Source organism: Apteryx rowi, unplaced genomic scaffold (genome assembly GCF_003343035.1).
Source record: "Apteryx rowi isolate R43461 unplaced genomic scaffold, aptRow1 scaffold_1275, whole genome shotgun sequence".
Classification (NCBI taxonomy): Eukaryota; Metazoa; Chordata; class Aves; order Apterygiformes; family Apterygidae; genus Apteryx; species Apteryx rowi.
Window position 1 is genome coordinate 9,356 of NW_020447503.1, and position 12,568 is coordinate 21,923.

At 64.3% G+C, this 12,568-nt stretch overlaps 1 protein-coding gene across 1 annotated transcript; it reads left to right on the forward strand.

The window, feature by feature from the left end:
• Window positions 1-52: 52 nt before the first annotated feature.
• ESPL1 (extra spindle pole bodies like 1, separase) lies at window positions 53-12,267 on the forward strand. Its single transcript, XM_026055906.1, has 30 exons — window positions 53-133; window positions 293-1,396; window positions 1,613-1,717; window positions 1,916-2,036; window positions 2,347-2,483; window positions 2,601-2,794; window positions 2,873-3,115; window positions 3,346-3,490; window positions 3,891-4,035; window positions 4,349-4,488; window positions 4,616-4,750; window positions 4,837-4,956; window positions 5,193-5,364; window positions 5,561-5,689; window positions 5,806-5,962; window positions 6,227-6,336; window positions 6,748-7,901; window positions 8,364-8,769; window positions 8,891-9,049; window positions 9,323-9,536; window positions 9,708-9,892; window positions 9,980-10,107; window positions 10,190-10,312; window positions 10,422-10,577; window positions 10,716-10,886; window positions 10,963-11,067; window positions 11,177-11,289; window positions 11,384-11,467; window positions 11,551-11,715; window positions 11,880-12,267. Exons 1-30 carry the CDS (start codon window positions 53-55, stop codon window positions 12,079-12,081), a joined length of 6,603 nt encoding a protein of 2,200 aa, XP_025911691.1. The 3' UTR covers window positions 12,082-12,267.
• Window positions 12,268-12,568: the final 301 nt, after the last annotated feature.

The following is a 12,568-nucleotide window of genomic DNA, read 5'->3' on the forward strand; positions in this document are numbered from 1 at the left end:
CGGCCTTTCCCCACCTTGACTCGTCCCACCCGTGTCGCAGGCCAGCGGCAAGATGATGCGCCTCAAAGGAACCGATTTTGTGGCGCGGACGCGCAGCCGGGAGGAGACGGAGGCGCTGCTCTCGGAGCTGACGGTGAGGTTCGGGGAGGCCCCTTTGCGGGATCGGGGGGGGGGGTCTCGACCCCTAGCTCTGGGGTGCCTTCCCCTTCCCCACAGCGAGGAAGACCCTTCCCAGAAAGTCCCTTGGCCGGATACAGCGCATGTCGTGGCGCTAACAGCCTCTCATCTCCAGGGATGCCTTGCCAGCGCCCCGGAAGACTTGGTCGGCTCGAACCAGCCCTCTCGGCAGAGCATCGTGTGCGACAAAGTCCTGCGAGCTTGCGTCCAGCAGCTGGGAGAGCCCGGGGCCTGCCCCGCGCACGCCGCCAGCCTCGTGGCCCTGGCCGAGGCCGCCTGCCGGGGTTACGTCGCCGCTACGCCCCGGCCCGCTCCTCTTTACCTGGAGAAGATCCTCTACCATCTGCTGAGGAACGCGGTCGCCCGGGCGGCCGGCGATGCCTGCTGGAGGGCGGCCGATCTCCTCCGCGCCCGGCTGCTGACGTACCGGCCCCGCCAGGCTCCCTGCGAGGACTTCGCGGCCGTGGCCAGGAGCGCTTTCGGCGTGCTGTGGAACGGCACCGAAGCCGGCCGGGCGCCGGAGGGGAGTAGGGCCCTGCTTTCAGCTCGCTTGCGGGCCCTGCGCTTCCTGGCGCTGCTGGAGGACGACGGGGCCGCCCCGCTGCCGCAGGAGCCTCCCTTCTTCACCTCCCAGACGGCTCGCCAGGCAGCTGCGGCTGCCGTCATGTTCGAAGGCCAGCGGACGCCCCTGGGCGCGGACGACGCGGCCTTCCTCAGCCGGCAGCTCGCCAGCTCCTTGCTCACGGCCCTGCGGGAGGGATGCGGCGTGGCGGAGCCGCCGACCCCGCAGCGGTCCCTGTGCTTCTTTGAGCTCACCTTGGAGCGCTGCCGGCGTCTTTGCAAGAGCAACTGCTTCGGGGAGGCCCTGGAGGCCGTGAAGGAAGCCCACGGCTTTCTGGCCGCAGCCGGTAGCTCAGCGAAGTCTTTTAACGACCCCCTGGCTCTGCTGGAGGCCGGGGTCCGGCTGAGCCGGGTGCTCGCCGAGAGCGCGGGCCAGGCCGGGCCACCTTTCTCGCAGGCGGCCGCCGCTCTCGGCTCCGCAGCGAAGGTCTCGGAGCGGTTTGTCCGGGTGCTGGCCGAGAGCTGCCAGTTCATCATTTCATCCCTCAACGGGTACGCGAAGAGGAGCGAGCGGAGGCCCTTCGGTCGGGAGGACGTTCTCAGCCTCTGCGCCTTCACAGAGGGGTATTGCTGCATCCTCCGCAGGCTGCTGGAGAAGGTAAGGCTGGAGGCCGCCCAGTGTGGGCTGCCTTGTTAATCGGAGGCTCCAGTTAGCAGCACGAGGGATGGTAACCCCGCTCTAGGCTTGCTGGACAGCCTGTTGCTCCAGTGGAACAGCCCTGCCCGGCATCTCTGTCCTTTCCAGCACCCACCGTCGGTGCCTGGTGCCATCAGGACCGCGAGAACACTGTTTTTTCTCTGCTCCTCTCTGCAGGTTCCTCCTGACAGCGTTAAACAGCAGCTAGCGGTGAAGCAGCTGCTCTACCACAGCCTCCAGCTCTTCACCAGTGTGGCATACGATGCCTTCCAGGGCTCCCAGGTACCGGCAGTGGAGGGGACAGTCCCCAGCGAGACCCTAGCCCGAGCCACAAGCACGATGCTGGGAAGCCTCCCCGTTCCGGGGCAGCGGACTGGGTTTCCTAGTGCTTTTGCAACGTGGCTGAGGCCTGAAGCCCCTTGGAGGGGTCTCGTTGGCCTTGGCTGCACTTCTCTCCCGCTAACTGTGGCCGTTGTGCAGGCAGCTGGGTGGTCTGGCCTCGAGCGGCTGGTGGGCGTTTGCCGACGCACCGTGGCGCGGATGCTGGCGGCGCTGGAGGGGCTCCCTGCGAGCGAGCAAGCAGAGTACCTCGATGTCACCGGTCAGTGTCCCCGTTGCAGCAGGGGAGCCCGAAGCCGGCTCCTGGGTGCTGACATGGGTCAAATGTGGTGCCACCTCCTAGGACAGCAACCGGGACCCTTCCCCCTCTCTGAAGTCCCTAGTTAAGGGGCGCAGCTCGGTATCTGCCTCACTCCAGGCAGCTCGGGGCTTGGAGAGCATCAGGTTCTCAGCTGCAAAGAGTGTGTAGCTTGTAGGGTTAGGGCAGAGGGTGTTAGTCCTTGCTGGATGAGGCAAGAGGGTGACATCCTCTCTCCAGAGCACCTTTATTACTTGGCTTTTCTCCACGACAGCATCGTGCACGTTTAAGCTGGCCTACATCTTCTACAGCCAGAATCTTCACGAGGAGGCCACCTCCCTCTCCGAGCTCTTCTGCAGGAGGCTGGAGATGGCAGATAACTATAAATACCCAGAGATACCCCCAGAAAGGGTGAGTAGCCACGCGAGGGGCTGCAGCGTGGGGCTCGGCTCACCGAGGGAGGCGGAGGAGGAATCCTGCAGGGTGCTGAAGCCAGTCCTACCACGCTGTTCACGCTCTTCCCCGCAGTTGCACAGATGCTTCAGGCTGCAGGTGGAGAGCTACCGGAAGCTGGGCCGGTTCGAGAGAGCCCTGGTGTCCGTCGTCCAGTGGCTGGCCGCCCTGCGGGGCGGGATCCGGGAGCAGATGGCGGAGCCCATCTCTCTCTGGGCCAGAGTCAAAACGGAAGCCACGAAGCAGGGGGCCGAGGAGATACGGTTACGGTAAGGCGAGACCTGGGCTCGCTGTGCGTGCGGGGCAGCGTCTGCGCGGAGCCCCCCAGACAGCACCCGTTTCCCCAGGACCCTGAAGGACGGCTTGGAGGAGCGCCGCCTGGATGCCGGGACCTTGGTGGCCGTGCTCTTTGAAGAGCTCAAGGCTTACAAGACCGTGCGGGCCAACACGGGGCAGGAGCGCTACAATGTCATCTGCGACCTGCTGGAGCTCTGCTCGGAGGAGAGCGGCCGCGTGCACGAGCGGGCCATCGGCTTGGTGGAGCTGGCCCAGGTCTTGTGTTATCACGACTACGCAGCGCACACGGACTGGTGGGTGGATACAGCCGTACTGGGAGAGCTACTGCCCAACGTGGCTCCGTCCTGTGTCTCTGGGAGCCCTGAGAGAGCCTTTGAGGGTACTCAAGGGATTTAAAAGGTTTAGGGGTGCTATTGCTGTTCTAGGTGTGTCTTAAGCCATGGGGTATATCTAGCTGTCCTCCTAAAATACTCCAGGAATTTTGGGTGCAGAGGGGTGTGTTTCTAATCCCTCTCTCTGGCAGCTCCTCCTTGGACTCGATCCGAGAGGCCTTGCGGCTGCTGGAGTCCGTGCCCAGGACTGCCCAGAACCAGGATGAGCTCCTCGATGACCGAGCGCAGGCCTTGCTCTGGCTGTACATCTGCACCCTGGAGTCCAAACTGGAGGAGGTAGGTGAGGGCGATGAACTGGGTTGCAGCAGCTGCTGACGGGTGGCCCAGGTCTGGAGAAGCTGCAGTGATCCTAGGGCACCAGAACTGCTCTGTGCACCTGCCTAATGCACGGATCTCCTCCAAACTCAGCAGTTAGGAGGAAGAAGAGCTCCCCACTCTCCTGGAAACCCCCCACACTTCCAGGGCTCCCAGTTATGCCCAACTGGCGTGGGCAAGCCTGGTGCCCCCTGGCTGAAGGCACTGCCTCTGGAAAATGCCCCCATCAGCTCTTCCCTGCTCAGCCCTCTCCCTTTGAGGCCACCAAAAGCCTTCCTGCAGCCCTAGCAGGGTCCCAAAGGCTGGAAGCCCTGCCTGTGTCTCCTAACGTGCGTTGCTGCTGCCTCCTAACCTGCCACAGAGCATAGAGAGGGAGCAGAGAGTCAAAGCTCAGGGGCAGAAGCACCTGGACGACTTTGAGCCCAACGACCTCAACTACGAAGACAAGCTGCAGGAGGACAAGTTCCTGTATGACGGCATCGCCTTCAACCTGGCTGCAGAGTCTGGTGAGAACGTGGCGGGTTTGAGCCTCTTGTGTTGGGGAAAAGGCCCCTTCAGCCAGCGAGGTTCCTCTGCCCGAGGAAGAAATGGCGATGGGGGTGATGTGGGGAGGGAAGTGCACGCTGGGAGATGCTCATCTGCAGGTCTGCTCCATGGGAGAGCAGGGAAACATGTTCCTGCGAGGTGCAGGCATTGCTGGAGGTGCCTTTCCTCCCTGCTCTGTTATCCCCGTGCACCCAGGCTGGGAGGGGTGGTGGTGGTGTTAGCTAGGGTTTGGTCTGCCTGGAGAAGCTGCTCAAACCTGTGACGTGTCCTTAGCTCAGTCCCAGAGCCTGGACGATGCCTTTGCCTTGTGGAAGCAGCTCCTGGAGAAGGAGGGAGTTCCCAGCGTGCGCAGCCCGGAGCAGACCGTGGCCTCCCTGCACCTCATGGCAGCTCTCTACAGACTGATGGCCAAGGTAACGTTGCTGCGGGCTTGGCCGGACCACGTAGTGGAGACAGCTGGGGGAGAGCAGCCTCCGCAGGCACATAGCATCCTTCTGGGATCGTCTCCGAGCATAACCATGTGGGTTTTCCTGCCCCCAGCCCCTGCAGGCCCTGGAGAGCTACCTCCTGGTCAGATCCCTGTGCAGCGCGCTCGGAGACAGCCTGGGCATGGCCGGTGCCTTGTGCCAGGTTACTAAGCTGCTCTTCCAGCTGGAGTGTCCCAGCTATGCCAAGGCAAGTACGGGGCAGCTGGAGAAGGCTGGGTGAACTCAGCTGTTCTCCCAAGGCCGCAGCCCTCATGCTATTGTGTCTCCTTCCAGCTCTTCCTGGAGGAGACGGAGTCCTGCTTGCAGAAGGCCGACAGCAGCAGCGATTCCTACCTGCTGCTGAAGCAAACGTGCCTTCTGCTCCGCAGCCAGCTCTGCTGCACCAGCCACCAGGTACGTTCTGCCAGGGCTCTTCTGCTGGGGAGACCTGCCTGCTTGGGGCTGGGCTTAAAAACCCTTTTCTGCCTGTGATGTGGGGTCAGAGAGCAAGAGGAGAACTCAGCAGCTCTCCAGCAGTCCTCAATACCTCTTGTTAACAACCATGGCCCACCATGGTGGACATGGAGACATCCTGGACCCTGAACGGTGACAGTTTTCCTCCTCCCCTTGGTCTCTGCTTCTGCATCCAGATTGAAGAAGGCCTTGCCCTGCTGCTGGAAGTGCTCCAGAACCCAGCTCTGCAGAGGATTGCAAAGGTCTGGTACCTGCTCCGAGCCCACGTCCTTCAGTTAACGGCCGTCTACCTGAGCCTTCCTGCTGCCCGCCTCTCGCCGGAGCTCAGGCAGCAGATCTTTGCTCAAGGTGGGTTGCCAGGGGGCCTAATGGATGTGTCAAAAACCCTGCAGTGAGCCCCAGAGTGATGAAAGAGCTGCAGGGGTTGTGGGCTCTGCGAAGTCCCACTGGAGTCTCTCCCACTGCGTGCTGCGTCGGGGCTGGGGAGGGCTGACTTGGTCTCCTGCTGGGCAGAGGACTGATGTCCACGACCACTCTCGTGCAGGGTGGAGGACACCTGAGACTGCTCTCACCGAAGCCCACAAGTTCTTCCGTAGCATCATCCTTCTGCTGATGGGCAGCAACGTGCTGGGCTCTCACAAGACCACATCAGATGTCCAGTTTGTGGATTACGGTGAGTTTTACTTGCTTGTGTGGACTGAAAAGCGGCTGCTCCTCTGGAAGGACTCGACTCCTTGCCTTCCTCCCTGGGGAGGGCAGCTCTGGTCACCTGCCTGTCCTTCCTTGCAGGGGAAAACCTGCTGCAGAAGTGGCAGGTGCTGGCTGACCTGCTGGCCTGCTCGGAGCATCTCGTGGCCCTTCTCGGCAGGGTGGAGATGGTGTGCGAAGCCAAAGCCTTCTGCTTGGAGGCTGTCAAGCTGGCGATGAAACTGCACGCGATTCGGTGGTGAGTGACCGCGGCGGGGAGATCCCTTCCCCGAGCCTGGGGGACCTGTGGACAGGGCCGAGCCGGCCCCGGTGGGAGGGTTGGCTGCTTCTCGGCTTTGTCGGGAGCAAGCAGCTGCTCCAGACTGTCCTGGGATGTGTTATCCCATGGGTTTAGCTTGCCGGGCGGACACAGGCTTGTTCCTTGCTGTCTGCCTCCCTCCCTCCAGTGAGGCACTGGGGATGTGGCTGCCGGGGGGGCTCTGAGTGCTGTGTCCCCCCCCAGGTGTGCTGCCTTCCTCGTGCTCAAGGCCCAGCTGGAGCTGCAGCGGGCTGAGCCGGAGCTGAGCCGCTCCGACCTCCAGCAGGCCCTGTTCCTCCTGGAGTCCGGCACCGGTGAGTTCCCCCTCCCAGCTCGAAGGAGGGAAGGGGATGGGGGAGAGGGGAGCTCTGAGCCTGGGCAGTGCCGGGGGTGCTGCTTGCGCCTGCTTTTTTGGGTGAAAGATCTGCTCCGTGCAGATGCTCCTGGAGCAGATGGTTCCCTTATCCCAGACATGGAGGCAGGCTTGATGCTGGGCGCAAAACTCGGTGAACCGTGTTTCAGTCCTGGGGAGCAGAAGCGCTGGGTCAAAAGACAGGGAGCGCTGGAATATCCCAGCCTGGCTTCCTCCATCCCTTCTCCATCTCAGCCCCGTGCGAGAGGGCAGCTTTACTGGGAGAGGTGACGTGACAGGAGCCACCGTCGCGGTTCCGGAGAGCCGTGCGGGAAGGATGTCAGACTAACCCGTCTCTCCCCTCGCCCTGCAGAGTTTGAAGCCAGCGAGAAGCAGCAAGGGCAAACGAAGATCCTGCCTCGGAAGGGCAAACCCGAGGGCAGGAAGCGGCGGGATCCCGGCTCCGAGCCCCCCAGGGAAGAGGAGGGCTTTCTGAAGGGCCCCGCGCTCGAGTTTGTGGCCACGGTGAGCAGCCTGGAAAAAGCCGCTGCTCTCACCACGTCGCCGGAGCTGAAGCCCAAGCAGAGGAGGCTCCTGGGCTTCCTCGCCCACCCTTCCGCGTGCTCCTGCTCCCTGTGCTCCGACCTGACCCTCTCGGCTCTCTGCCTCCGCTGGCTGTTCTCCTGCGCCCAGGGCGAGCTGGCGGCGGGCGGCGCGGCCGAGGGGCTCGACCTGCTCCAGACCACGCTGCAGCGCTGCGCCGCCGTGGCCGCCCGCTTCGCCGCCGTGCTGCGGGACAAGCTGTGGGGCGGCCCCGCGACGGCGGCCGGCCGGGCCCCGCCGGCACTGGAGCTGCTGGACGATCTGATGGCCACCGGCTACGCCACGCTGGCCTTCCAAAGCCTGGCCGGCCCCCAGCCCGAGGAGAAGCTGTGGGAGCACCTGGAAGCTGGCTTGACCTTCCTGGCATCCCGGAGACCTCACCTGCCCAGCCTGGAAATCTCCAGGGCCACCCTGCTGCTTGCCAAAGCTGTTGCCACCATTTGCCGCCTGGCCACCAAGCGCGGGGGCTCCGTGGCCGGCGTCTTCTCCAGCGCTTGGGCCTGGCAGCCTCCACTGACTCCTACAGACCCCAAAGGATCGACCGCATCCAAGGCGCTCAAGACGGACGAGGCTCTGCCCCAGAGGAGTAAAAGCAAGAAGGTGACAGTGACAGCACCTGGGCCCAAGCCCAGGGCGAAGAAGAACCAGAGAGCGAAGCCTCTGGCTGCAGCGGACTCCGATGACGTCTTTGCTCTGGGCCACTTGGACACCGAGGTGCCCCCCATCGTCATCCGCCCGGTGACGGTGCCCTGCACCCCGCACCAGAGACCCTGTCCCGCTGCCAAGGCACGCGCCCAGGGAGCTGCGGCGGCCCCGGGCCCCAGGGCTCCCTTCACGGTGTTCAGCGAATCCCCCCCTCCGGCCGGCAAGTCCCAGCTCCTGAAAGCTCCCAGAGCCTTGGGGAGAGTCAAGTCTCGCCTGAAGGTAAGCGGGGAGGGACAGGGCTTGAGCGTGATGTCCCGGTCTGCTCCGGGCTGGGTCCCTGCTCCCCAGGGAAAGCCCTGCAGAGGAGAAAAGCTTCTCCTTGTGTTTCCATCCTGCTCCTTGTAGCTGCTAGTCCTGCATCCCCTTTGCAGGCAGAGGCTTGGCCCTGCCACCAAGCCAGGTGAGGCTGGGAGGGTTTTGAGTGTGTTGCAGGCTGTTGGTTAGCCTGTTCCTATCCGGTGCACCGGATAATGAGTCTGTGTGCAGCCTGAGCTTCAGCCGGAGCTTTGGAGCTGTTGTCTCCACTGCTCCGGCCACGCGAGGAGGCTGGAGAGCGATGCAGCTTTAGGATTTCGGGGCTCTCAACTTTCCCAGCTGGATGGGAGCTCTGTCTCCACCCTGGGGACGGCAGTGCGGGGAGCAAGGCTGCAGCGCTGATGCCTCCGTCTCCCTCTGCTCTAGGTGACGTTCAGTGACGACAGCGACACGGAGGATCCCAAACCGGGGGTGACTCCGGCGGCTGGCAAAACCCCGGGCCCCGGCCACAAGACTCCCCATCCGACGGGCCGCACGCGGAGAGCCCTGCGCCCCAAATCCACGGCTGCCGACACGGAGGGCTCGCAGACGAGCTCGTCGGAGGACGGCTCCCGCAGCAGCAACGCCCAGCCCCGGAGAGCGCGGGCGGGCGCCCGCAGAGCTGGGACCGCGGAGGAGAAGAGGGAGCGGACAACCCGCAGGGCTCCCGGCAGGAGAGCTGAGGAGGAGCGGGAGCTTCTGAGGACCATTGAGGAAGAGGAGAAGGTGGAGGGAGAATTTGAGATCAGCTTTGAGGTCTTGCGGGCCTCTGAGGAAGAGGAGGGAGTCCCAGGTGAGCAGGGATGATGGGCAGGGAGCCTTCAAGCTACCCAGCAGCTGGCTGGAGGTGAAGATATTCGAGGCACTGGGCTGTCCCTGCCTCTGCCACCAGGCCCCTCCGTGTCTCCCCGCAGGCAGGAGACGGCTGCCCCGGCGTGGGCAGGAGGGCGCGGACGGGGAGCGCGAGGTCCTGCGGCGAGACGCCAGCGAGGACATCCTGGCCGCGCGGAGGCACGGCAGCGGGGACCCCCTGCACCTGGAGGCCCTCTCCTCCTCCCTGCCCACGGCCGGCGGTGAGCGACCGACGCTGGGGGGCTGCTCCGCCGGCCACCGCTGCGCAGGGAGCTGGTTTGGGGCTGGGAGCTTGCGGCTGTGCCGGGGAATCCACATTTGTCCCTTCTCCTACCAGCTCCTCAAGCAGGTGGCTCCAGAAACCTCTGCTCTAGCCCTTCTCCACCTCCCCTTAGAGCTTCCCACTGCTTTGAGCTTTGGCAAAGGGCTCGGATAGCTCCTCTGGCAGGGGCTGACCCCTGACTTGGGGGGGGTTGTTGCTCTGCCCCTTCCAGATGTCTCTTCCCTGGACACGGCCTGCGAATTCCTGAAAGCTGCTTTCAACTGCATCAGCCACTGCCCTCCCGGTGCCCTCTACAGCCAGCTCTGCCAGCTCCTGGCACTGTCCCTGGGCAAGCAGGACCCCGTCTCCACCGCCTACCTGGTGTCGGAGTCGGTCGCCGTCACTACACGCCATCAGCTGCTCAGCACGGTCCATAGGAAGCTGCAGTAAGTCCCACCACCCTCCCTGGCTGGCTTTGGGGAGCAAAACCCTCTCGGCCTCCCCTGCTTTTAACCTTAGAGCACTGCTGAGCAGGAGGGGGCTCTGCCAAAACCATCGGAGCCCCAGCAAAGGTGATTTCAGAGTGGATTTTTTCTTCCCTGTCTTTCCCTCTCCAGCAAAGCGAAGAAGTCGGCGGCTGACGTGGCCGAGCAGCTCCAAGGGCTTTCCTTGCGGGAAGAGAGCGCTGCTGCGCGCAGCCACCACCTTGCTCGGCTCCAGGACCTCTTTGAGTTCAGCTCCACGGGGCTGGGACCTCGCGAGCGGGACGGCTTCAGGGAGCAGCTGGAGCAGATCCCCAGCGGTAAGAGCTGATCTAAAAGCCCCGGAGGGTTGTGTGGCCTTGGGGACTGTCCCCTGGCTGTTCTTAAGCTCCGGGTCTGGTTCCCAGGGGTGACCGTGTGCGTGCTGACCCTCGTGAGCCTCCAGCCTGCCTCCGTGGGGGACACGTTGCTGCTGACGCGGCTGGAGAAGGGCAGCGCTCCCGTGACCATCCGGATCCCGACTGCGCTCACCAAGGTGAGGGCAGGGATGGGAGAGGGCACAAGCCCGGCTGTGGGATGGGTTTGGGGCTTGGATCGCAGCTCTGTTCCTCTTCCAGACACCACTGAGCTCAGTGCTGAGCGAGTTCGATGCCATCCAGAAGGAGCAGAAGGAATCCAGCAGCTGCACGGACAAGAGAGACTGGTGGCTGTGCCGCTCGGAGCTGGACCGGAGAATGAAGGTCGGGGAGAAACTTCCCTCACCCTGATGTGCCTGGTGGCACCTGGCACAGCTCCTGGAGAGGGCTGCTGGGCCCGGGACCCCCCCTATGACTCTGTGGTCTCTTCCAGAGCCTCATCGAGACCCTGGAGACGCAGGTGCTGGGCTGTTGGAAGGGGGCCCTGCTCCCCACCAGCCAGGAGCCCGGCCTGGCAGAGGAGGCCTCCAGCTTGTGTGCCCAGCTCCAGAAGTGCGGCTGGGTGGATGGGGATGCGGCGCTGCTCAAGGTGTGCGTGGGGAGACCCCGGTTTGCTTGGACTGGGGCTGGATCAGGCAGCCAAACCCAGCCTGGCTCCCCGTTGCCGGCTTACGGCACGGTGCTATCAACGTTTACGCGTTTTCCCCTCACCTCTCTCTCCCTGCAGGTTGTGCTGAACGCCTCTCCCCTCCTCACCCCCCAAGATCTGCAGACCCTGGCCTTCGGCCTCTGCCCGGCTCAGCCCTACACGGCCCAGTTCCTCTTGCAGGAGGCCCTGGAGAAGCGGAAAGCCTGCTCCAGGCAGGCCAGCGGCTCCCTTGTCCTGGTGCTGGATAAGGTGAGTCCCTGCTCCTCCCGCTTCTCTCTGCGCAGCTGTTTGCTGCCTCTCGTTCACCCCTTCCTCTTCCTCCCAGCACCTGCAGAAGCTGCCCTGGGAGAGCATAGCGTGCCTGAGGGATGTGCCCGTAACCAGGCTCCCTTCCCTGCGATTCCTGCTCAGCTATTCCCTGGCACAGAAGGTGAGAGCGCAGGGGATCGCGTGCCCCAGCCCAGGGCTCTGCCGGCTTCGGCAGCCTGCGGCTCTGCTCCGGGCTGTGTCTGACTTGTCCTGTATCCCTGCTCCGGCAGCAGGCAGGGTCCGTGCTGAGCCGTGGCGTGAACCCCGGCAGCACCTTCTACATCCTCAACCCGCACAACAACCTCCCGGGCACCGAGGAGCGTTTCCGAGGCTGGTTTGAGAGGTGAGCGTGTCCCCTTCCCCGGGGAGGGGTCCTGGGGCGCCCCAGGCGCGGGGGCTCTTTGCTCTCCGCCGTCCTCACCACGTCCCTCCCGCAGCGAGCCCGGCTGGAACGGGCTGACGGGAGCCATCCCGAGCCAGGAGCAGATGCAGGCGGCGCTCTTGGAGCACGATCTTTACATGTGAGCATCTGGGATGGCGCGGGCTGCTCCGGGAGGGCAGGGAAAGCCTCGCCGGCTCGCTCACCTGGGGCTTTTCCCTGCAGCTACGCCGGGCACGGAGCAGGCGCCCGCTTCCTCGACGGGCCGTCCATCGCCAGGCTGGAGTGCAGCGCCGTGGCCCTGCTCTTCGGCTGCAGCAGCGCCGCCCTGGCCGTGCGCGGCAGCCTCGAGGGCTCCGGCATCGTTCTCAAGTACATCATGGCCGGGTGGTGAGTCACGGGGAGCCAGGGGAGGCTTGGGAAGCTCAGACATCCCTTTGCAAGGGGGTGATCTTGGAGCGGTGGGACGCCCGGGGGTGTCGCTGCAGCTCTTGCACCGATGCTCTTTTGGGTTCCCCTTTTTTCCCCACACGCTCCCCCTCGCTCCCTTCCAGCCCCCTCGTCCTGGGCAACCTGTGGGACGTGACGGACCGCGACATCGACCGCTACGCCGAGGCTCTGCTCCAGGGCTGGCTGAAGGGGGGCTCGGGCGCCCCGCTCCTGCGCCACGTCGCCCGCGCTCGCCAGGCTCCCAAACTCAAGCACCTCATCGGGGCCGCCCCCGTTGCCTACGGCCTCCCCGTGCGCCTGCGGTGAGGGCTCGGCGCTACCTCTGCCACCGCCGCCTCTCGGCCCCAGCCCATCCCCTTCCCCTCTGGTCCTGGGACCCACCCCCCCCATGGGGGAGACAGTTGGGTGCTGCTGAGGCTGTTTTAAACTTGCAGCGTTTGCACAGGGACCAGCTGGGGGGGGGGGGGGAACGACATTACGCGTGTGACTCTGTTCTTGGATCTTAACTTATTTTTAAAGTGGTTTTATATGACACAGTCGCTGTATGTTGCGAGACAATAAAGCTGGTGCAGTTGGACCTGGCCCCCGTGTGCTTGCTAGGAGGGTGCTTGGGGGGGGAGGGGGGCACTTGCCTCCCCCCAGGCCCCATGGGGCTCGGCTCTGCCTTTGCCCTCTCCAGCCCGGCCCGGGGGAGTCTCCCAGGTAAGGAGGAGCCCAGCCTTGGCCACTGTGGCCTCATCCTCCCCTAGCAGCTCTCTCCTTTTGGGGGGAGGCTGCTTGGCCCCCCCCTCAC

What these genes read in the sequence shown, in the direction of transcription:
- ESPL1 (XM_026055906.1), top strand. Translation starts at nt 53, where the DNA reads ATGATGCGCCTCAAAGGAACCGATTTTGTGGCGCGGACGCGCAGCCGG. An exon ending in ATGCCTTCCAGGGCTCCCAG is followed by an intron (nt 1,718 to 1,915) that starts GTACCGGCAGTG and finishes GCCGTTGTGCAG; the next exon opens with GCAGCTGGGTGGTCTGGCCT. An exon ending in GGGATGCGGCGCTGCTCAAG is followed by an intron (nt 10,578 to 10,715) that starts GTGTGCGTGGGG and finishes CTCTCCCTGCAG; the next exon opens with GTTGTGCTGAACGCCTCTCC.